Source organism: Epinephelus fuscoguttatus, linkage group LG5, assembly GCF_011397635.1.
Source record: "Epinephelus fuscoguttatus linkage group LG5, E.fuscoguttatus.final_Chr_v1".
NCBI lineage: Eukaryota > Metazoa > Chordata > Actinopteri > Perciformes > Serranidae > Epinephelus > Epinephelus fuscoguttatus.
Genome location: NC_064756.1, coordinates 6,593,096 through 6,618,924, shown reverse-complemented (window position 1 = coordinate 6,618,924; position 25,829 = coordinate 6,593,096). Strand labels below are relative to the sequence as shown.

The 25,829-nt window shown below is 42.6% G+C and overlaps 1 protein-coding gene across 1 annotated transcript in view; it reads left to right on the top strand.

Annotated features, from left to right (window-relative positions):
• snx19b (sorting nexin 19b) overlaps window positions 1–25,829 on the top strand; it is a 57,234-nt gene that overhangs the window by 23,466 nt on the left and 7,939 nt on the right. The window contains 2 exon segments of the mRNA XM_049575479.1: window positions 23,022–23,206; window positions 24,905–24,992. Coding sequence (XP_049431436.1) covers window positions 23,022–23,206; window positions 24,905–24,992 — 273 coding nt within the window.

Here is a 25,829-nt window from a genome sequence, read left to right as displayed (position 1 = left end):
AGCTGGATCCAGGGTCTAGATGTTCTGTAGATGTAGCAGAGTGCAGCCACTTCATGTTAACATCACAAGCCTTAGTAGGGATAGTCCGTGTTCTGTTTGGTTAAATGTGTCTGTAAAGATAATACTGCCTTCATTTACCAAAAAAAAAAGGTGAGTTGGAGTTGGTAATTATTTTGAAGCAAACATCCATCAATACAAATAACTGTCAATTACACTCTTAATGAAAATGTGCTGAGACTCATGTCAGACTTTAAAACGTGTGAGGTCAAGTCCATAAATGCATGTGTGACAGTGCTGAGGTTAGTTTGCCCTACAACAGAATGAAATATGCCGCTCCATTACTCACTTACATGCACTGGACAACATTGGCTGCAGTCATGTGGTGGAGAAAGTGGGTTAGTGGCGATGATGACACAGTATAATGATTGTAATTAATCAAATTAATCAAGTGGTTCAGGTTTTCTCGGCAAGCTGTTTTGCCGTTGGACTGTGGTCAGTAAGACTCTGTAAGCATGGAATATTCCCCCAGTGAGTCCAGAGCACACGTCATATCGGATAATGGATGGAATCTTTTGCCCTGTTTGGAGAATGCACAGGTGCTTCTTGTCAGGGCACCTGTACTATCATGCAGATGCAGTCTTTTTCTGGTTTTTCAGTAGTTGCTTGTTGATCTAAAGCAGTGGTCCCTAACTGGTCCAGCCATAGGTTCCAGATTTTTCCTCAGTCACTGGTTCAATGTCCACACAGTTTTATCTATTTAGCGTCATACTTGCGTTTGACAATGTCATTGAGCTAGGTTGCTGTCTCTGTTAAGTAGCTGTCCATTAGTCACTCACTCTACAGCACGACATGGCACTTCAAAATAAAAGCTCTGTGCTGAAAATTCACTGTACTTGACACTGTACTTGTACAAACTTGACACATTCAAGAATCACTTGCGGTCCATTAAGAATGGACCTGAATCCACTTTTGGACCGCGACCCACCAGTTGGGAACTGCTGGTCTGAAGGACTTCCTTATTTATTTACAACATGTCACCAAACTACATGTGGCGCCTCTTTTCTGCCAGAGTTTTTATGCCTCCATGTCATCGATAGCCATAGACAGTTCCATCCTTTCGTCCGTCCCATATTTGTGAACATGATTTCTTAAGAACTCCTTGAGGAAATTGTTCAAATTTGGCACAAATGCCCACTTGGACTCACAGATGAAGTAATTAGATTTTGGTTTTCAAAGGTCAAGGCTACTGTGACCTTGCTTTTGTCTCATTCTTGTAAATGAGATATCTCAAGAACATCTTGAGAGAATTTCTTCAAATTTGGCACAAACGTCCACTTGGACTCACCGATGAACTGATTAGATTTTGGTGGTCAAAGGCCAAGCTCACTGTGACCTCACAAAACATGTTTTTGGCCATAACTCAAGAATTTGAATACTAATTTTGACAAAATTTCACAGAAATGTCTATCAAGATAAAATCATGAAGTGATGGCATATCCAAAAGGTCAAAGGTCAGCTTCCCTGTGACATCATAATGTTCTTCTTTTCTCTACAACACTTTTCTGGCCATTACGTTGTGACCCAGGAACAGAAGGGAAAACATTTAGTTAGATACTAAATTAGTGACTCTAATCTTGGGTGCCCATCTTGAAACTGTGCTGACTGTACGGATCTTCTGTGCATGAAGCATCCATGTTTTATAATTTGTGGCTTCTTTGCAGCAGTACCATAGCCTATTTGAAGCACTGTCAGCTGTCACGGCTACATACGGCTCTGGACAGACATGGATATTAACTGTAACAGCACCTTAACAGGTTTGTGGAGGGATATAACTGCGAGGCAGTAATTCTAGTTCTGGTTTTTCAGCGGGATACATGTTGGTCTGAAGGGCTTCCGTATTGGTTTACAACACCCTTACCTCACCAAACTCCATGTGGCACCCCTGTTCTGCCAGTCTTTTTCTGCACCTGTCACACAATGACATGATTCTTTATTTTTACTGCCTAAAACGACATATTAATACTTCCATAAACAAATCAAATGGTAGCACAAGTCCTCGCTGACAGCTTGATGATGGAGGTGAGGATGAAGCAGAGTATGGCGGATTTAAAGCTTGTCAACAGTTGTCATAGAGAACACTCTGGCTCTCTCAATCTTTTTCTTTTGGTCTCACTGTCTCTGCTTCAGCTACACTGTTAATTAATACCCAGGGATCTCCATCTGACACACAGTGGCCTGCTTGGGTTTCACCGGTGGTGAACAACAAGTTGTTTGGCTCCAGGGAAAGTGGTTTTGGTCTCACTGCTGCATGATTTAGCCTGTGACCACATTGTGGCATTTGGCGAGAACTCTGAAGATGTGGTCAGGACTCCACCATTAACAAAATATATAACACTGGCTTTTATAAGTAGTATATTTTATTCACCATGAGACGACTTGCATGCTATTTCATAATTTGTTTTTCAATTTTTAGAGTTGGCGGTTTGCCTTTGAATGCAGAAGGTTTGCACAGAGCAGTTTGATTGCTTCAGTGTGCTGGAGCATGCTGTATCCAATAACAACAGTCCTGAATGTTAATCTGGTTATTATAGTCATTTCTATTACAATGTTTTCGCTACAGGCTCATGTAGATGAAGTTGTGAGGACCATGTCATCAAATACAGTTTGTATGAGAAGCCATAACACAGCCAGATACCATAACGTTCAAACTAGATGTTTTTAAGGCACAGCAAGACCATGTTCAGGGCTTTGACATAAACAATATGAACTCATGGTGCATGTTCACGTGCGTCTCACAGTCTTCATCAGTGGACAGGGTTTGCTCTGCTTTTGTTCAGGACGTCATCATAACGAACTCCATCCTCGGACAAAGACTGAAAGCATTTGAAAATGCAGAAAAAGCTGTTAAGTTGATGACGAGTTAAAATTGTTTTTTGTTTAAGTCCTATTTCCAGTATCAAAAAATAACCTTTACACTCTGTTCAGGGCCTTATAAAGAAATACTTTCCCCCCAAATGACCATTTGTACATTGTTTTCACTGAAAGTAAAACCTAGCTTTCACTTTCTGTCCCAACAGGGAAGGCTGACAGCCAGGTAATGCCAAGTGTTTTGGAAGTTCTTCGCAATTGATAAGACACATGAAACTTGGATTATACTCCACAAGTTGTGTGAAAGTTTTTAAACGCATATTTTGATATAGTTTTGCTGTTTTTATGTGTGGACCCCAATGACGTCAATTCATTAGCAGTGTTTGCTGTTGAGAAAAATGTCTACGTCACAAATTCAGTGTAACACGGGGTGAGTAATTGATATGGAGAGGGTTATTTGGGGCGTGAAGTATTCCTTTAATGCATGTCCAAATATGTAATGTTACTTCTTGAACTTGCGGTGCACAGGCTGGTAGGATTGGGGGTAGCCAGTGACCACGGTGGAATGGTGCCCTGCAGCTGCCGATGCAAAATTCAGACATCAGTGTCACCGGGTGCTTTCAGCTTAGATGGGGATGGATAGCAGACTTTTGTCAGTGTTGTATTAACAGCATGGACAATAAAAATAATGGATGTAGCTATCCTGACGTCACCCACTGGTTTGTGGACTCCCGTTATGAAGCCTCGAGTTTGGCATATCCGTCGTTGCCATCTTCTTTTTTTGAGCCAGAGTTGACCAACTTTGGGTGAAAGGGTGGTGCTGTGGAGGAGTGAGGGGTGATTCTGACAGTCAGCAGTCAGCCTGTCACTCAGAGTGACCACTTGGTGAACAGATGGTTGCGTTGCCCCAAAGTTGGCCAAGAATCAGTTAATGCAGGCCTAAGAAACAAAACATCAAAGAATTATAGCTTAAATAATTAAATACCTTGTGCTGCTTCTGTTTAACCTTCGTAGCTGCAGAAAGCAAATGCATTAGATACATGTTGAGCTTCTAGTAACAAGTTTTGTAAGACTTCACTTATAATATTGTTTTACTTTGCTACCATTAGAAAACCCTTCTAGTCTGTTATTCATGCTTGCAAAGGCTGCAGCACCAGCAGCACAGTTTAGCCACAACTTGGGACTCCAGCTAGCTCCACGCTGCTGTCATGTGTTGAGCAGATCCATATGTCGTGATGTTTACCCAAGTCAAACGGCTCATTTGCTTGGTAGTCTGCTGCAGGCTCGCTGCCATCTCCACCACAGAGAGAGAGAAATAAAAGTTCAAATTATTCAGTCTAGGCATTCTGGTCTAAAATTACTACATGTCCGAATATGTATCAGCAGATATTAGGTTTGGGGTATTAGCACTATGAGATAATAGTCATATGTGTCTGGCTTTGAACACATGATTATTTTTAATCTTTTAGGTGTGACTTTCTCTTGTTCCTAGAATTCATTCTCCTGGACAGAGTGTTTCGCTTTGGCACGTCTGCCTGACTTAACAAGTGTCAGAGCTAATTTTTTATCATGTCTTAACATAACAGAAGACCTCATGCTGTGTTCCTGTGATGACCTAATGCTTCTCAGTGACAGCGATGTGGGGAATCCAGAGATTTGAGTCCTTTTTTTTTCCTCAAGATCTGGCCTAAAAACAGAGATCCATCCTCAGCTCAGGAGGATTTTTGACACCGCTGGTTGTTTTCACAGCGAGGCGGTGATATCAGAGTCCTCTGCTGTTTTTCTCCTCTGGTGCTGTTCCTTGACATATGGGTCCTGGGGCCAAGTGTGAGGTATAAACAGAAACCCCTCCTTGCAAGCTGCAAGCTTCTCCTGTCAGCAGGAATTCTCTCTCAGGCTGAGTGTGCCGGTGGTCAGCCGGGTGGACTATACATGACAGATTTGGTATTGGTGGGAAGAAGAAGAAGAGGGAGTGTTGGCTGGAAAAGCTGCTGTTACATAATGGTCCAGGCTATCTATCAGCCGCTGTAGAGTGGAGGAGGTGTGACGTCTCTGGACAAGCTGTTCCTGAGATGAGACAAATTCCGACGCACTCCTCGCTGTGGGATCAGGCTGTCTGAGTGGTTTATATCTCACCCCGTGTTTCAGTTGGAAGTGTGCCCTGTGTCATGTCACCATCACGTTTGCTCGGGGCATTATTCCCTTTTTACATCAACAGACGTTTTTGAAATATAAATATTGTCTTCTGTTACAGGCTAATAGTAGTCTGCAGTTGCTTTCCAATTCCTAAAGACCTATGTAATTGTCTCAAGGGGACATTACAGGTCAAATACCTAGGTCATTTCTCGTGAAGGTTATGAAACACACTTAGCCCCAGCCCCTGAGTGCCATCAGTTAAAGCTTCCCAGCCCCTGTGTCCATTTGTCCTTATTTAGTGTTAGTGAGTTGTAGAGACACCAAAATCCTCCCTCTCCAGGACATGAAAGATGATATGGCTCATTATTGTCCACACTCTTGATAAAGTTAGATGGAGGACAAGTGCCACGTGCTCAAACGCTGTCGGGATGTTTGCAAAATGAAGTGACCCTTTGGCCTCTTCACATCCCTGGTGTCTGTTGTCACCCCTCACCTGAGCCTGGGGCCCGAGATGTGACTCCGAAGTCATGGTTCGTCTTCTGTCTCCAGAGGCATACTTGTGCAATGACATCTCGTCTGTCGAAAACTGTCTGGAGGCTTCTTTTAGCTCAAATGGGACCTGGTTATACTTGTCTGTGTTTACCATAAATGGTAACTAAAATAAATCCCTCTGGAGTCCAGTACATAGTTGTCGGCCAGCTCAGCTGATGTTTTACGTGTATTTGGATTCTCTTGCGTCACTGATTATTGATTTCCTGCCAAGTATTCGAAGCATCTCGACAGTCAGCAATAACTCTGCTTTATCTTGATGAACATGAAGGGGATTATCGTAAATTGTGTCAGGTTGATTGTTGGTGCTGAGCCCAATCATTGCTTATTTAATCCGTTGATTCAGACCCTTGAGCTTAAAGGCGTATCTCTTAAAACTCTCAATGAACATTTAATTGAGATTAAAGTACATAGTGCACAGCTGAAGAATTAAATTCAAAACTAGGAAAGTGCACTCGGTACAGATCAGCAGATCAGCCTACCAATGCAATGACCAAAACAAAGCGGTAACCTTTTGGCTGAGGCCAGCTTGACAATAAGGTTAGGAAATAGCTTCATTCACTGGGCCGACTGCTGGCAACTTTTAAGGTGGAACGTTAACTTGTAATGTTACTCAATGCACGAGCTGACGACGTGAATCCATCAGCACACCTTGAATATTCCATATGACAACTTTGACCATTACTTACGTTATTATATGACACACACTTTTCGTAATGAGAGGATCTTCACTGTCTGACAGAAATGTGGCATTTAGAGGAGACAGGAGACAATTAAAGTATTACCTTTTTTCCTAGTTCTCATGACACAGATATTTTGAGCTGCAGTAATGAATCAGAGTGTGAAATAGCAACACTGTCACTGTGGAGGAAAGTAAACTTTGCATCATTTCAAATCCTGCTAAAATCTTGTGTTTAGTGTGTAAACAATCTCTGTGTTTGTTAGAAGCTCTGTTTAAAACCAGTGGAAATAGAGCCCTGGAGCAATGAACTGATTCTCCTGACCTATAACAATATATAGGCTCCTCTTTTTTACCTGTCACTCTGGACTTCCGTCTATGGATACTTCTTTCTTTAGTGATCTGATTGGTCAGAGTTCGAGGTGTTGACAGGCTGTGATCCGATACTCTGAACATAACCTTCTCCGGAGCACTTTAGCTGTTCAGCATAAGTTATCATGGTGATTTATCCTGGTAAAAAGAGAACCAGCTTCATAGCACTGAAAGCCCAGAGTTAACCCTAAAGTTACATCGCTAACTCCAAATACTACTTTGTGAGCCTCTGGTCCCTCTGCTCTCTCAGCCTATTTTACAGCAACAACCATTTGCTCCTTTTGTGCAGCCCTGCTAGACTGTTGATATTAAATCAGCATTTTTGTAATGTACAGTATCTTTCTTTGAATCTTTTCTTTATGATCAGTGCTGCATAGCATGAAGATAAAATAAATGACAGTAAGCAAGGCAAAGACATCTGTAAGAAGACATAACTGACTGGTTACAAAACACCAAACTTCTCCTCAGATGATCCACACTGGCGTATCAATGCGACTTAAATAGTTACACTATACGTTTTGTTGAATTTAAGCCCCAGTAAGCCCCTGGGCAGGGAGCAGAACATTGGTTGGGCGCTCTCCTCTTTCTTGAAAAATATCTCTCTGACAGAGTGGAGCTGGAAAACAACTGGTGGTTTTCATGGTAGCAATAATTCTGTAGAGTCTAAGACTACCAGACCGCAATCTCTCATATAGAATTACTTGGCATTTGTCAGCTCTAATTGGTTGAAAGTGCTCTGTGTGTGTGTGTGTGTGCAGGGTCTAAATCTGTGTGTGGTTGCATGTGCCAAAGGGAAAAGTAATCTCTTTGGTGATTGCCACAAGACTGCAATGGTGATGACAGCAGAGACGAAGTTCGATGGATATTATTGTAGCATAGGCAGGAACCTTGACCTGTGTGTGTGTGTGTGTGTGTGTGTGTGTGTTGATGTTTGCATGCACTGATCTTTCTCACTGTTTGTCCTGCGTGCTCAGAGTGTCAGCTCACACATAGGTTTGAAACGCACAGCACCAAGACGGTGTATATGTAACCTCTCTGGGCCATATGTGATAAACTTTGGCTCAAGGCTATAACGTCACGTCTGTGTTTTGACCAGCCAGGGGGAACAAGGCGCCACGACAGTCTCAATAAAACCAGACCCGCCACATATGTGCACACATTCAAACACACACGGAGAAACTGAGCTGACTTTAGACAGCCAGGCTGTAAGAGGGCACCACGGCGTGTATGGAGGTGGTGATGTGATGAGTCCTGAGCCAGAGGGCTTAACTGAGGTGCACATCACACCTTTAGGTCAGAAAAACGCTGCTCTCTGCTGACATCTGTGGCGCTCACAACTTCATACTGGGTAACTTTGGAATTCTGGTCTAGATCTTTCTGCCTTTCTGCCTCTACTGTGTAGGCCAGGGGTCGGCCATTTTAAGATTTTCAATTGGTTTGCCATATCAATATATGTAAATCCTTCGCTCCACAGAATGCTCCATAATAAACTTGTGCTATGTCCCCACCTTTTTTTGTTTGAGGCGCTGGTTTGAGTAACTGGCAGAGCTCCTCCCTTAAGGCCCTGACACACCAAGCCGACAGTTGGCCATCGGTCAGAGTTGGGCTGTCGGTGAGCATCTGCCGCCCTCATCAATGTGGTGTGTCCGCACTGTTGTCCCTTGTCAGCCCCTGTCTGCATTTTTTTGGTTGATTCAATGTGTTGAATTGGCGCTGGCAAAAGCAGAGCCTGTCTGTAAATGAAATCACTCTAAATGGCAGTTCAGCTCAGCGTATGAGTAGAGAAATGGAAGTGAGGAAAGTAAACAAAAAGCTAAAAATCAAGAGGGAGTGAGACCAAAACAAACTTACATAAGGTAAAATTATTTTTCTTTAGTCAAACATTGGATTGTGTTGTTGATGTGCTAACTGGCTAACTAGCATCAGGACGGTCGTCTGGTTTCCCTTCTTGAATGATGATGATGACAGACTGCTGTTTGCTGGTGTGGAGAGTCATTTCCTGTCACGCTGGTTGGCCGTCAGCTGTGGCCCTTGCGGTGTGTTCACATGCAAGTTTTTTGGCCAAGACATGGCGACATCAGGCGACATCAGGGGAACCTTCTTCAGCCATATATGTATGTGAGGTCATAGCAAGATACTGTGATTTGAATGTAAAGTTCCAGACACACCAAACCGACTTCAGAGAACTTCCGGTGAAGAAGGCCCCCCTGCCGCGTTGCCTGACGTCATAACAGTCAGGCCAATGTGAATCCTGAAGTAACTTAGCACTATAACAATGATTCATTCAGAAATTGCAACCTTTTTTCTGTAACTGCTTTGACATATATCTCATATGTCAATCACACAGCTCTATGTATAGATGTATAGTACATTCCATTGTTTCTTTTATAAGAAACACTGTTGTGGCCAAACTAAAGTCAGCACCGCATGCTTACCAAAACCATCTCTGTTCAGATTGAGAAGCAGGGATAAAATTAGAGGTCAGTCAATATGATGAAGTGTTAATGGTCCAGCATTCACAGCCAAGCCTTACTCAGAACAGTCACGGCTACAGACAGAAGTAGAGACTAAGATTAACACTACATCTGTTTATTTACAACATGCGCTATTTGGGGATATAGTAGCGTGATGGTGTTAATAGTGTTTAGTAAATGACATTGTCCTGTGCTGAAACAGATTCGTTACATTTGCACGTTATAATGTTGCAGCTACGGTACAACTTTACATTTCACCAGTGCTGTGGATATGTTGTGGTTAGGTTTAAGCACTAAAACACACTTTCTTATGGTCAGGAAAAGTTTTGGTTTAAAGTACCTGATTTAACTGGCGATGCCTTGGTAGAAATCCACCACTTTTCATTCATTAATGCGTTCCTAAAAAGCCACAGGAAACACAGCAAGACTCACAAAATCACAACCTGTTTTATTGTCATTATACCAGGAAGGAAGGTGATTATCCTCCCTGAAATAATTTATAGAGGGCCTCAAATTGTCTGGGGAGGAATTTAAGCCAGTGATAAAGGACCCAGAAATCACAGTGGTCTTCAGCTTGGCATGCACGTCGCCTTGGTGCCACCCCATCCACCATCCCCTTCACTTCCCAATGACAAATCCAGCTCATAAATCGTCACTGTAAACATATTGACATTATACATACGATGCTTGCGAATGTAGCATACCTTGCAGAAACATACAATACCAACATTCTCAAGATACTGAGACTTCCCATCAGCATCCGAGCAGTTAGCAAACACACACAGACACACCGCAGTATATAGTGCCTCCAGAACGTTTGGTTATTTAGTAATGTGACCCTCTGTGTTGTGCTTCGCAGTTGAAGAAGTAATAACCATACATCGTAGCCTGTGATTCAGTAGGCGCTGTCATCGTACAGTCAGTGTACATCAAACTTGATGTTGTACCCAAGTTAATTAGATCCATGTCCCACAGTGTAGCTGCACTAAACTTTTCAGATTGTTTGTAGGAGGCTTAAAAAGCAGGTATATCTCTGCCCTTACTCAGGAATTGTTTGGCCATGGTCTTGTACAAAGCTCATCTCCACATGACTCCTGTCTGCCCTCACTGCTCTGTCCACATCATGACTGGTGATTCTCCCATTATTGCTCACAGGCTACAGATAAATGATCTCATCTGTGGGGATGTAAACTGTTTTTTATGATGTCCATGTTGTCCTGTTGTTCTCTCTGATGTAAGACCATTTACTGACAATGAAACTCTTAATGGGAACCGGGGTAAACAGTAAGAATTCACAGCCGTCGCATGCTTACCTCAGGACTGAGGTCACAGGTACGCAGGCTTCCTACAAAGTCGCTACCTGTTAGTTTCATCCCTCCTCATGAAAATCAAGATTTATTTCATGATTTAACCAAAGTCTGTTGTTTCCCATTTTACGTGCATACCAGCAATGATTGCATATGGGGCTTTAAAGGCTAGTACTGGTGTCCTGTGGGTGACCTTGTATTAGTGCAGTGTTGAAATTTGTGATTTTCTTTTGTTTTGTCTATCTCACCAGACAATATCTTGTCTTGATTTTAGATGTTTTATCACAAGCAGTGTTTGTAATTCCATGTGGGATGACCAAATGTTTGGCATCACATGAACTACAGCTGTTAACTATAACCTGTAACAAAGGTAATTGTCCTTGAGTTTTCAACACCCTACTTTTATTGCTTGTCTTGAAGTCTTGAAAACAGTCTTGAAAGCATGTAGGATCAGCAAGGAAAGATGTTTTAATGGAAATAATATTTAGCAGTTGACATGTATACTTGAACTTGATGGTTCATTCTTGATTTTAGAAACATATTGTTGGTCCATGGTGAAACTGCCCAGTATGCCAGATGGCCTCCCCCTGCTCACATGTATTACTGAAAGCCATGCTACTTTAGCTGCTACCATAGACTGTATATAGAGATGGACGACATGGCAGCTCCCCAAAAGTGAAGCAAAAACAAACCCCGTCTACTCTCATGCTAAACTAAAAGATCAAAGTACACATCAAAGTGATCATAGCGTTAGTTCAGGCAGGACACGATGTCAAGCTCAGCTCACATCCCAGCTACATCAGCTGATCTCAAACAGTCAATCAACTGATGGAGCAACTGATTGATGGAAGGGAGTCAGCTGATCGATCACATGATTCCTTTCTATGCAACCAATTGGCGAATCTCATTCAGGGCACCCTATTTAAACTGCTCTGGCCTGCCTGCTGTTGCTGCTTCCTCTGCAAGCCGCTTTGCAACCTGCCTCCACCCCAGCTCCTCCTTTCATGCTGTGTCTGACTTATCAATGTCATTTGTGTTTGTTATTAGCCCCTTTTACACTGCCAGATTTTCTGCAAATGTTGCGCCGTTTTGCCGGCAAGCTGTGAGCATTTAGACACACAGAGCCAGATTGGCGAGTTGATCCAAGATGCCCAATTTTCTCGCTCGTAGGGTGGTCATATTGGCGGAAACAGCTGATAGCAGGAATGAGCAGCTAGTAGCAAGAGGGAAACACAAACCTGACAGGCACTGTAAAGATGAGCAACTGGGGAGACAAGGAATTGCGCAACCTCCTTGCCTTCACAAATGAAGAGGCCATTAACCGCTAGATGACGGGAACGGTGAGGAACGGGCCGACTCGAGAGAATCACAGAAGGACTGACCAGCCGCGGCTTCCCTCCCACGTCACTGTTTACGTCACAAGCTGAGCTACATGTTTTGTTACTTGCTCACGCCCCCCATTGCCCCGAAAAAGGCACATTCTGTATAAACAAAAGTAGGTAGGCGGCATTTTGCTGCACTCCCCGATTTTGTTTTTATACTGCCAATGCTGAAAGAGGACTGATTGGGTTTTCCTGCAAATTTGCACAATTCCTATCTAAAAAGGGCTATTGATGCTGCTCTGTTCTGTTCCCGTGGGGTCTTTGCTGCTGCTCTCCCTGCCTTAGGTTTTCCAAGTAGGCGCATGGTAGGGCAGAGACGTTTGCTCTCTACACCTTAGGCTTTTCGCGTAGGTGCATGGAAGAGCAGAGAGGTTTCCTCTCATTGCCTTAGGGCTTTCCACATAGGCACATGGAACAGCTGAGAGGTGTGCTCTCTCCACCATAGGGCTTTCTGCATAGGCCCAAGGAAGGGCAGAGAGGCCTCAGAAAAGAGCCATACCGCCACATATAATACTGCAAATAGAAATAAAGTTTTCTTTGACTTAAGTGTTCCTGACTTAAATGCATTCTTACCGATGGCAGTGCCTGTATCCAGGAAATAAAGATGGAAGACCCATCTTTATATACAGTGTGTGCTTTAACCCAAAGATCTACAGTACAGGCCAAAAGTTTGGACACACCTTCTCATTCAATGCCTTTTCTTTATTTTCATGACTATTTACATTGTAGATTCTCACTGAAGGCATCAAAACTATGAATGAACACATGTGGAGTTATGTACTTAACAAAAAAAGGTGAAATAACTGAAAACATGTTTTATATTCTAGTTTCTTCAAAATAGCCACCCTTTGCTCTGATTACTGCTTTGCACACTCTTGGCATTCTCTCCATGAGCTTCAAGAGGTAGTCACCTGAAATGGTTTCCACTTCACAGGTGTGCCTTATCAGGGTTAATTAGTGGAATTTCTTGCTTTATCAATGGGGTTGGGACCATCAGTTGTGTTGTGCAGAAGTCAGGTTAATACACAGCCGACAGCCCTATTGGACAACTGTTAAAATTCATATTATGGCAAGAACCAATCAGCTAACTAAAGAAAAACGAGTGGCCATCATTACTTTAAGAAATGAAGGTCAGTCAGTCTTAATAGAACAACTGTTAAGAGGAGACTGTGCGAATCAGGCCTTCATGGTCAAATAGCTGCTAGGAAACCACTGCTAAGGAGAGGCAACAAGCAGAAGAGATTTGTTTGGGCCAAGAAACACAAGGAATGGACATTAGACCAGTGGAAATCTGTGCTTTGGTCTGATGAGTCCAAATTTGAGATCTTTGGTTCCAACTGCGTGTCTTTGTGAGACGAGAAAAGGTGAGAACGGATGGATTCCACATGCCTGGTTCCCACTGTGAAGCATGGAGGAGGAGGTGTGATGGTGTGGGGGTGTTTTGCTGGTGACACTGTTGGGGATTTATTCAAAATTGAAGGCACACTGAACCAGCATGGCTACCACAGCATCCTGCAGCGACATGCCATCCCATCCGGTTTGTGTTTAGTTGGACGATCATTTATTTTTCAACAGGACAATGACCCCAAACACACCTCCAGGCTGTGTAAGGGCTGTTTGACCAAGAAGGAGAGTGATGGAGTGCTGCGGCAGATGACCTGGCCTCCACAGTCACCGGACCTGAACCCAATGGAGATGGTTTGGGGTGAGCTGGACCGCAGAGTGAAGGCAAAGGGGCCAACAAGTGCTAAACACCTCTGGGAACTCCTTCAAGACTGTTGGAAAACCATTTCAGGTGACTACCTCTTGAAGTTCATGGAGAGAATGCCAAGAGTGTGCAAAGCAGTAATCAGAGCAAAGGGTGGCTATTTTGAAGAAACTAGAATATAAAACATGTTTTCAGTTATTTCACCTTTTTTTGTTAAGTACATAACTCCACATGTGTTCATTCGTAGTTTTGATGCCTTCAGTGAGAATCTACAATGTAAATAGTCATGAAAATAAAAAAAAACGCATTGAATGAGAAGGTGTGTCCAAACTTTTGGCCTGTACTGTATAATGAATTCAATTGGCGTAAATCTCTCCTGGGACCTAATATACCCAAGACGTTTGATGCAGTTACGACAGATCTTCAGTCTATTGGCATGTAGAGTAAAACATGTCAGCATTCCACTAACAAGTCCTTGTTTGGTAGCAATGGTGACTGAAGATCAAACTCAGAGGTTGTGTGTTTTCATCTTGTTGAGCTCTGAGGATTTTATTTGTAGGAGTGTACTGTACTCAAGAGACTCTGCCTGCAGCTAAAACATATGGAGGTAATTTAAGATTACAGACAGATCGTTGTGTATGTGAGCCGTGATGCGCTCATGTTGACCACAGCTATTAAAACAGTGTTTATTTGCTGTTTGTGACTCCACATTCTGCACATTCTGTCTGGATTTCTATGTCCTGAGTACACGTGTCCGCTTCTCTGGACCTACAGAGATGGAGTCCAGTGAAATCTGATGCTTTTCAATACTCTGAGATGAACAGGCAACACGCAGCTTCCTTCCTATCATCCAAGTTGCATCAGTCTGTCACAGGCTGCAATGTTTCGTGCATGGGCACAAGGATGCACATGCACACACCAATGGTTTCACATTATTACACTGATCTACAGATGGTGGTCACACACCAAGATACACTGCACGAACAAAGGCAGGGAAGACGAAGGAATCAGGCCTGAAGGTGAATAACACTGAACGTAAACACAACTTCAGTTTATTTACAAGAGAACTCCACAGGGTGCCTTTAAGTTAGGCTCTCGTTTAAATTCTGTTTGCCCACAGTCACGTGCATGTACAGCACTTAGATGGGTTGTTATTGATTCATCTCTGACTGAGCTGTGCGCAACTACTTTGCAGATAAAACAACATGAAGATTTGATCTGAGTCCTAATTCAGCTCTGGCTTTCACTTCAGAAGGTATGCAGCAGTAGAGGTTGCCACTTTGTAGAAATGATCCCAATTGTCACATCTGCATCTTTTTAACGCAGCCTTACAGTGCAGCCATGATTATTATTATCATTTCTTGCTCGGCCTTGACAAGTTGCTGCCAGGTATTCATGCTTAGTATTGAATATTTTGTTATTTCATTATCTTGATCATATTCTGATTGGTCCCAGCAGATGGAAACTTAGCCTGGAACATTTTGAATAGTCCGTCTGCTGTGTGCCCTTAATTAAATCAGATCCATGACCAGATGGTGTCAGCATGGTAATTTAAACTGAAGTGTGAAGTTAGATTGAGACACTCTGTTTTTAACCAGTGTTTTTTTTTTTTTTTTTGGAACATAGAGTATGAGCCTGGCCATAAACAGCACGGGGGAAAAAAACATTACAGGAAAGCGCTCACTATTTTTATCTGCTCCCATTTGTTAAAGGTCCTCAAAACATTCATGGTCTCCACTTATAAGCACACAGAAAATGACTGTCCTCATTTGTTAAGCAGTCGTTGCTTTTGTGGTGTAGATCATTTGTATTTATGAGGGCTATATTTTTATTTGCTTGGCATGACAAAGGCTTGGAAGTGAAGTAACTGGTGAGTTTTATGTGTCGAGTGAAAGCCAATGATCCTAAGTGTTAACTTGTGGATCTGAGACCCCCATACTGCTCATTCATACTCCCTTTACATACCAAAATAGATATGTCCATTTCAAATGCTGTAAACGTCACCACCCTCATATTTTCATGCGTCCTTTATGTTGGCATAGATACAACCAATAGATGGCACTAGAGGGCGAGGGCAAAAGTTTAACACAACAACAAACGAGGTGATGGTGGAGGAGGTTGTAATATTGTAACTGAGGTAGTTTTTCTGACTGTGGTGTTCTGTGATGCCATTAAATAGGCTCCAACGTGGATGGAGAGCCCATCCATCCATCCATCCATCCATCCATGTATCTATCTTCAACCGCTTATCCAAAGTTGGGTTGCAGGGGCAGCTGACTGAGCTGGTATTCTAGACAATCCTCTCCCCAGCAACACTTTCCAGCTCCTCCTGTGAGACCCCAAGGCGTTCCCAGGCCAGACGAGATATGTAATCCCTCCAGCATGTTCTGGGTCTGCCCCGGGGCCTCCTACCAGTGGGACTTGCCCTGAACACCTCCAACGGAAGGGCACAGGAGGCATCCTGATGAGATACCCAAACCACCTCAACTGACCCCTTTCGACACAAAGGATCAGCGGCTCTACTCTGAGCTCCCTCCAAATGTCCGAGCTCCTTACCCTGTCTCTAAGGCTGAGCCCAGACGCTCTTCTGAGGATACTAATTTTGGCGGCTTGTATCCATGATCTCACTCCCAGATTGGACCAAGAATTATTTTCACTATATCACTGATTCGTTCCGTTCCACTATTTTTTAAATGTCTTCATCATCTCCTACGGTTGTATCTTGCTTGAACTATGCTACACTGCCTCCACGATCTCCAGTGGTATGAGTCTCGCCACCAGACAATCAGAGATCTCCACCTTCTGATAGTCTGGGGACACTCCTTTCTAAAGTGTGTTTAACACACCGGAGAAAACAGCCGGCAACAAAGCAACACCTCTTGCATCCGCCCTCCTGGAAATGTGCGCTCCTCCTTTTCTCGTCCGCAAGGACACAAACATACAGAGAGCCTGAAAATGGATGCCGAGAGATTTAACTCCGTTTTATCAAATGTGTGCTCAGTCCACAAGATTGTGGAAATGAAGGACTTACAGCGACTTTGTTTAAAACTTTTAGCGTAGTCGGACTATGTTTACGAGCACAAGAGTTCAGCGAGCCACCGAAGGACCGTCCTGCAGATTTACTATTGGTTCTGCAATGTAGGGAGTTTTTTTAAACTCTGAAATTGTATCCGCCCATCTAAACACAAAATCAGGGAGAAAGTCATCAGTCTTTAGTTAAGCAAAGCGTCTAAAGACAAATATGAAAAAATGAACACAGAGTATGGACAGAAGGCTTCACCCGTCTCCGTATCTAATACCTTCAGCATTTTGCAAACTGGTCTTAACCTTAATTAAGAATACAAGCAACAAGTCAGCGGCTCAAAAGTGCTACACAGGATTTCATCAGCCAGCTCTGACCTCTTTCATGGGCTCACTGTCCTTTGGGCAGCAGCTGGCAAAACTGTCTTCACCAGACTGACTCATATGAGAAATAACATTTAAACAGTTGGTTTTAGGACAAAATTAGTTTTCTGCCGTTATGCGTGTGCACCGCTACATAAGTCATCCTCAATTACAAACTGTATAAGTGTCAATAGTTAAGGCCACTACCCTTTGTCACAGTATAATGCACCGTAAAATGAACGTCATGATCTACTTTCAAGTTTTGTTTTTGCATGTGAAATAGTAACAGTGTCATTGGAATGATCAGCTTCATCAAACACTGAGCTGCCTCATAGCCAGCAACCATGTTATCTTTCTTGTAGACAAATGAGACACGCTAACATAGCCTGAGCCAACACACATTCATTAAATGGCAATGTGTATTTTAAATGAACTGCATCAAAGGCCGGTGTGCTGCAGTCTGAAAGGCATTAGCCCTCAACCTCCTCTGCCAGCTTACAGACACTTCATTGATTGTCTCGCTCTGTCTTCCAAATGAATATTGGCCTCCCTTCTCGTCGCTCACACAGCCACCCAACCTGACTCCTTGGACTCTGTCACTTTTTCCACTCTAATTGTCAATTAGGCCAGGTCATTTTCCAGCTGGGATACGGTGCGAAGGATTTTGTTTATTATGCCTTTGCGCTGGCGACAGCCACGGCCGAAGGCAATATGTTTTCATATTGTCCTTCTGTCTGTCTGCTGTCCCCATCTCATGAATGTCTTGAGGGAATTTTTGTAAATGTGGCGCAAAATGGTGGTCGAAGTTCGAGGTCTGTCACTCAAGAATTCATACACTAAATATCACAACATTTCACACAAATGTCTTATAGGATATAATGATGACGTGATGTCTTTTTATATCCAAAAAGTCAAAGGTCAACTTCACTGTGACGTCATAATGCTCTGCGAAAACACTTTTCTGGCCATTACTCAACATCGTACCTCAGGAACAGAAGAGGAGACATTTAGTCACACACTCATAAAACACACTATGAAACACCAGGAGAGGTTATTCTAAAAGGATAAGTTTTCAGTTGTGACTTAAAAGAAGAAACCGACGTGCCTTGAACCCTGAGGGAGAGCATTCCACAGATGAGGGCCAGCCACACTAAAGGCCCCATCACCCATAATGCAGAGCCTGGAGTGGGGAGTTGGGATCAAATGGGCATCAGAGAAACGGAGTGGACCAAGAGGTGCGTAGGAAGGGGAAGATTGGAAAGGTAGGGCGATGCCAAGCTATGGAGAGATTTATAGACAAGGAGGAATACTTAAAATGCAGTTTTTAACTGGGGGCCAGTAACTTTGCTGGAGGGTCGGTGTAATGTGCTCCCAGAGCCTCGTGTGACAGAGAACTCTAGCAGCTGAGTTTTGGACATTACTGTCACGCTGTCACACATATATGGAGTTTTGTGTTGAGCTGCAAGCGTCACGTAGGTTTACATTACCAAAGGTTTATGACAAAATGACTTGACGACATCGACTCCTGTGTGCGCACGGCGAGAGAGGAGAGGGAGAGACGCTGTGCTGCTGCCAGAGGAGTCGCTGAATGAGTTCCCTCTGAGCGGTAAGTCACTTAAAGAGTCTGAGAAGTCCGGGGCTGTTCATAAAACATTCAGGACGCCACAGTTTTCCACACTACTGAAGCTGCTCCTCTTTTTGGAACCACCGCAGAGTTGGGAATAATTTCACTTTCAGCCATGCTTGTTGTTGCCGTGGGTAACAGTATGACACCAATATGTCAACAAGTGGAAATATCATGACATGAGTTTTTCATATAATAAAAATTTTGTGGATATTATCGTGAACGAGATGATAGGGCACGCTGTATTTATGCATCTGTGCACTCTCAAATTCTGATTTCAGTTTGAGAACCTTTATTCCGTGTGCTCACACAAACCTTAACTGGACATTTACTTTATAGTTTTGTTGAGTGTGCATTTCCATCCTCATAAAACTTTTACCAAGCTGTTTCTTTTTCTTTTTTTCACATTTTGAAATCCTGCATTGTTTGCGTCCATGTTCAATTGCTGGCAGTCCCGTCTTCCCTCTCTTTGCTGGCACATTGTTGCATGTTGTCACCACCTGTCTGGAATAGTCACTCAGTAGAACAGTGAGAATCTACTGGCTGCAGTGTGCAGCACTACAAACAAAACTGCTCTATACTGCTACTAGAGGTCAAAAACTCCACATGATGCCTTCAATAACACCCTCAATCTGTGTCAGTGTTCCCTGCTAGTCATCGTACGAGAAACACAGTTTTTATTTCAGCGTGTAACTCATTCTTGACCTTCGAAGCTGCAGCTGACAAAACAATTTCAACTCAAGGTCCATTTGCTTGCTTGCTCTGGAACATTTGATTTGGACCTGCAGTTCTGTGGCAAATGAGCAAACTCAAATTGCTGATGAAGACCGTGTGATTGGGTGGGTTATGCTAAATGTGTTTGGATCAAAGAGGATGAATCTGTGGGTGCGTTCGTCAATCTAATCTGATGCTCTACGCTAAAATGACAGAGCTGATGTTTAAAGAAACAGAGCGCTTTGTTTCTATATGAGTCGACAGAGCGCCCAGAGAATGCTTTGCAACTCAGACAGTGCGTTGCTCTAGATAGCAAAACATTACATTCCAACAGCTTTGAATTTACAAATGGTCCAGTCTGTGCCATAGTGTACCCCAGCACTTAGGATCTTCCTTACTGTTGTAGGCCAGTGATTTACTCTGATGATTTTGCCTCTGGTGATTTAAGATTGAAACTCAGTGGCAGCTTTTCTGCCTTGACTGGTGGCAGGCTGGCTGCATTGATGTGGTCGACAACTGCTGTTCATTCTCTCCAGCTCTGCAGATCTCTTTCTTTTATCATGGCAGTAAGACTGTCATTACACTGGAACCATTGTAACCACTTATTTTGAGTGTCCATCTTGAAACTGTGCTGAATTCTTTAGATCTTCTGTGCTGCGGGGGGAAAACGTGTGAGGCAATCACATTTTAGAATTTGTTGCTTCTATGCAGCAACATCTCTAATTTAAAGCACTGTCAACTGTCATGGCTCCATATGAGTCTGGGCAGACATGGATGTAAACTGCAACACCAACTCGACTGGTTTTCGGAGGCATACAACCACAAGGCAGTAATTCTAGTTTTACAGCCTGTAACCATCAGGCCGTTTAATCATTCTAAAGATTTACAGTCATAGCACTAAAGTGACTGTGGAATCCCTGACAAACTGTAAATTAGTCCAAATAATGTCTCGGTGCTGCAGCTCTTTATTGTGTCTGGCTGTCAGTGACTGGAGGTCTCGGTGTTCGTGTATTCCCGTTTCCAGTGGCCGGTCATTACTCAGTGGGATTTAGTGGGCTTGTCTGTGACTGGTATGAGCTGGTGAAGAGACAAACTTCATTGTCCACCGGCTGGGCTTTTACTAGCCTCGACCAGAATATACTGTTGTTACTGGGGTGACTTGAGTTTTAAGGATGCTCGCACAATTTGCAGTATCATCTGTGTTTGTGCATGAGGGAGTGTAGAATTTACTTTATATCAGTGTAATGTTTTAATAATGCTCATATGAATTTGTCAAGCCTCTTGACTAAGTGTATCCCAGTGTCCTGCATAAATATGTAAAATTAAATGTCCTCTTTTTGTTGATTATTATGTAGTTTTTTTTACATGTCACACACACACGCATACATATGCAGTTTCACATCTCAGAAGTTTTGGCATCAATCAGCGACCCCTTACATAAACTGAATTCACAGTGTCTCCCATCCCTTTTTTTTGTCTGCAGTTGTACAACTTGAATCAAAATTACTTAACCATCAGTATTAAGGTTTTGGCATCTTGCACTGTTATGAAATACCAACAGATAAAAACATGTAAAATAGCTGAAACCCAAAGTTGTGGCTGGCACAACTTTACCACCCATAGCTTCTCTAAGTGCAGCTCCTCGGTGTGGTGACTGGCCAGAACAAGCTAATGAAATAACTTCATTAGGGGCCACATGTAGTGAGCAGAAGAAGCAGAACATTAGGCCCAGAGGTGGGTCCCTGGTTCTTTTTAACAGAGCCCCGAGGTTTTGTACAATGTTGCATAACAGCATCTGCATGGTGTTATATATTTAGGGTCTGTAAGTCCTCGAAAACTCTTACAGTATCTGAAATTATCTTATTCAAGGCCTTAAATGGTCGTGAACGCCACACTGTCGTATGTACTTTGCTTTCATTCAGACTACTTTGCTAGTATCTCCTGCAGCTTTATGCTCCTGACCCGTACAATGCTTGAATGCTTGAGCTACATTGAGATGTTGTTTTTAGCTTTTACTTTGAGCTTTAAATAACCTCCTCATCCAGTCTGGGTGGCGACTGGCTGTGTTTCCGACCCTCAGATGGTAAATCTTGGCGTGAAAAAGGTCAGGTCAGAATGAAAGGGTCAATGTCTCCCAGCTACACGCAGCCTATTGAATTTACTCATCACAAGACCTTAAATCCAGCAGTTATGTGGATGACTTGAGGGCAATGGACTCAGCACTTTGAGTTTCAAATCCACGTGGGAATGCAGTGAGGCATGGGTTACATTTGAAGGGTCTGGCTGGTCTGAGGCCAAGATTATTCAGTACTGGTCAGGTGAGGCACGATGACAAGGTCACAGCACTTTGACTGACTGTTTTGTAGGGCCATTAAGTCAGGAGGTTAACCAACTGTTGCCAAGGTCATTGTGGCTTGACATCAGATACGCTTTTATGTAATAAGGCGGTGGTATTCGCTCATACTGTATGTGGATACTGGTGGCGCCAGACTCTTGGCGATGTACTGCAGTGGTTCCCAACTGGTCCAGCCATGGGTCCAGATCTCTCCTTAGTTATTAGCTGGAGGTCCACATAGTTTAATACATTCAGCATCATACTTAGCTCTCACTCTAGAGCAGGAAACAGTACTTCAAAATCAAAGCTCTGAGCCGGAAATTCACTGTACTTAAAAATTAAGTGTGTTTTGTACACATATGACACATTTGCAAGTCACTTGCGGTCCATTCAGAATGGTGGTTGATGACGTAAAATGCAGCCCGCAGCTTGCAGAACAGTAATGGCGGCTCCTGAAGGAATAAGCGCTAACTCTAACATCAGTAAACACAGTTATTGCAGAAATAGAGTCGATAACAAACAAGAACAAGAGCATACACTTGTGGAATTTTTTGGGGGAAAAGATGTTTTTGCCTGGATTTGGCAAAAGCTTGACTAATCATCTGGCTTTGTTCGTGACGAACAAGATGTTTCCTGGTGTTTTGTGATTGGCTGGAGGAGTTTGTCTGTCAAAGCAAGTACTCTCAGCCACTGAAAGTGTTTTAGGCAGCACCGAGTCCAGACTGATACAGATAGTGAAAAAGAATGTTGCACTCACATCATCAGGATGGTCTTACCAGGCCAGGAAAATTGTGACATCACACACTGCTTTCGAGTTCAGCATTTTGGTCGTCGCCATCCTGGTTTCTTGGAGCCAGAAGTGACCATATTTGGACGAAAGGGTGGAGCTGTGGCGGAGTGAGGGGTGCGTGTGATTCATAGTCTGTGATGACGCCTCACAGACAGCCTGTCACTCAAAGAGGCCCCGCCCTTAATTATGTGCAACTTTGAGCATTAATAAAATGTAAACATGTGAGTTATAAAAAATTCACCCCTGTGCAATTGTAATGAATATTGATATTGTACCAGGCTATAACATGTTTATTTCTGCTGTAAATTTGGACACAGTAACACAGGGGTTTATGAGGATTGACATTGTTGGAGCCTGCCTCAAGTGGCCATTAGAGAAACTGCAGTTTTCCGGACTTCCACGTGGGCCTCATTTTTCAGCCCCCGCTTGATTGGTACCATCAACACCTGTCCCATAACTGTCTGCAAACCATGCCTTTTTTTGGGTGGAATACTATTTATTCCAGTAAATTAAAGAAAAGAGAATAGTGCAGCACATGCTAACGAGCTAATAATAATGTTAGCTTCCACTGTTTTGAACTCTCTATCCCCTCGAAGGTCAGAACTGTCAAGATGGCTTGCTCCAGGTCAGCGGCACAAATTTGTGGGTCAGAGTTCACCAAAGTTGAGCGTAACGCTGTTGTGTGTTTGTAAATTTCAGATGGCTGGATGTGAGCATAGCCAACCTGACATGCACCAGGTACTGGGTGGTGTACCTGCAGGTCATACAGGAGGCCGTGTGGCCAGGAGGAGCTCTGCCTACGGCCCCTCGACTTGAACGCAGCCAGCAGCAGAAAGACAGCACCAGGCAACAAGCCTTACAGTGTCTGATGAGACTCCTACCAGGTACGTGTACATGCAGACAAATAGCAACAATACAAACAGCTGGTTACACAGTGTTTTATAATTAGGGAGGACACTATTGTAATCCTAGGTATTCTTCTTCTTCTTCTTCTTCTTCTTCTTCTTCTTCTTCCGAGGAAATCATACTTCCCATGGGTGAAAACTCACCAAACTTTGCACAAAGGTCCAGTCTCATGCCAGATATCCTCAGCTGTAAACTCAAGCCAATAGTCCTGATGGTGGCGCTACAGCAAGCGTCTAAAGTTCAAAACTTTGAAAATTCATAACAAATCAACCATACGTGCTACAGCTTCATAACTTTCATCAAACTGTAGCCCCAATACTGAAGAAACTTTTGTACATTTAAACCTATTAAAAATTATGAAGTTCATCACTGGTTTTTTTTTTCAAAAACAGTAAAACTTCTTAAACCTATCTCCTCTCACAATTTTTGCTCAATTGACACCAAACTTGCTACAGAGCATCTTCAGACTGTCCTACACAAACTATGTTTCTCAGATTTTTGATTTATCAAAAATTGAGCCTACAGTGCATCAAAATGTTTGACTGTAAACATATACTTGCAAATTCTTGCTAAATAAATCTTCAGTGTTCATGAAAAAAAGACAAAATTCTAGAGTCATGGTAGATGATGTGTGGCAAATTTCAGAATTTTATCTCAAAAACTGAATTTTTGACAGCATTTTGAATTTTGCTCTAATGTGAACAATTGGAGTCAGTGTAAAAATGGCAATTTACATCAGTTTTTCACTTATGGAGCAAATAAATCATTGTTACAAATAAATTACCAACATCTCCATGCTGTCTAGATGCAATATGTTGATTTTCAGATTTTTGTCATAATAACTGAATTTTTTACAGTGGTTGCAAATCTGCCTTTCTATGCACAGATGGCTGCTTCCTACACAACAGTGAATGGCTTACTCAATTTGTGAAGCCACTGTTGAGTTGCTACTTGCCAGTTAGCTCAGAGCGGTAGATGACTGTCTTAGGTTCCAGAGGTTGTGGATTCAAGCCTCAACTGGTGCAGAATCCACATTGTAATGTAAACATCTTAATCATCTTCCTGTGCTCCAGTTTATTGCTTAGAATTGCCTGAGCCTGACTCATTGATGTTCAGCATCTACGAGTCATCTTCCTGCTAGAAAATCTGCCTTCTCATGCTTGAAAATAAACCAAACTTTGCACAAAGATCCAGTGTCAATACTTCAGTGTGAAACCATCTGAGGCTTCTCACTTTGCACATAGCTCAACTAGTTAAACATCAGTTTTTCACTTATGGAGCAAATCAATCATTGTTACAAATAAATTACCAACATCTCCATGCTGTCTAGATGCAATATGTGTATTTTCAGATTTTTGTTTCGATAACTGAATTTTTTACAGTGGTTTGAAATCTGCTTTTCCATGCATGGACGGCTGCTAAACCTGCACATCTGGCTTAGTCAGTTTGTGAAGCTACACATGAATTGTCACTGACTAATTAGCTCAGTGAGATAGAAATTGATTCTTAGTCTCAGAGGTTGTGAGTTCAAGCCTCAGCTGATGCAAAAGGCAGATTGTGTTGCTAAATTCCTAAATGTCTTCCAGTTCTTCTACTTCTTGCTCAGAATTGCCTAAAAATGCCCAGACCCGACCCATCGCTGTGCAGCAGCTATAATTCTGTCTTTGTGTCTCCAGATCTGGTCTCTGACATGTTGGGCTCAGACAAGTACAAACTCAGCTGGCAGACTGCACTGGACTCTTTTCAAGACCCCTACATTAACAGGTAACATACACTGTGCACGTAGGCAATTTACTTAAGGCACCAATGTGTTGGGGATGCATGGGAAAGGGGGAGAAAAGCACTTGGCAAACCTTCTTCTCAGATTCTCATCTCATGACACACACAATGATAGCGGTATCTTCGCTATCGCTGATAAATGTCTAATAATCTGTTTAGATGTCATTGGAAAAAATGTTTCTTGTGTTCATACGTACATTACAAAATGAAATTCAAGGACTTTAAAATATTTTTTTCAAGCACAGTTTTTCTGTTTTCAAGGACTTCACTCGAAGCAACTAACACAAATTCAAATGTGAATTTTAATAATCATCAATTAATGATGTGATCATTGTCTCTTTACAGTGAAGGGTTACGTAACACACTCTTTTTAGGTAAAACTGTTTAAAATTATACCATACCTGCGCAATTATTAACACCCCCTTCAACCTCAGCTGTACTTTGTGTTTGGATCTAATTAGTATATTTTAGCATGCTAACATGCCAAGGGCTGATGTTAAAACGGTTCCTGATGATCCTCTGGTGCTTACGTAAGCACAGACTGTGTAAGCGTGGACTAATTTGTTCACTAAACAACAGAGTGTTGAGTAAACAGCTGGAGAGGTCAAAAATGGTTTACAGATGTACAAACTAACCATGGTTTAAATCAGTCAGCTCTGTTTCTTGTAGTATTTCGATTTGATATATGGAGTCTCAGAAAGACATCAAGACACTTTTTACTTTTTACATATTGTGTTTTGTGAAATACAAATACTGGTCACTGGTTTCAAACTTGATTCTTTTGATAATATCACCACTAAATCCCACACACTGGACCTTTAA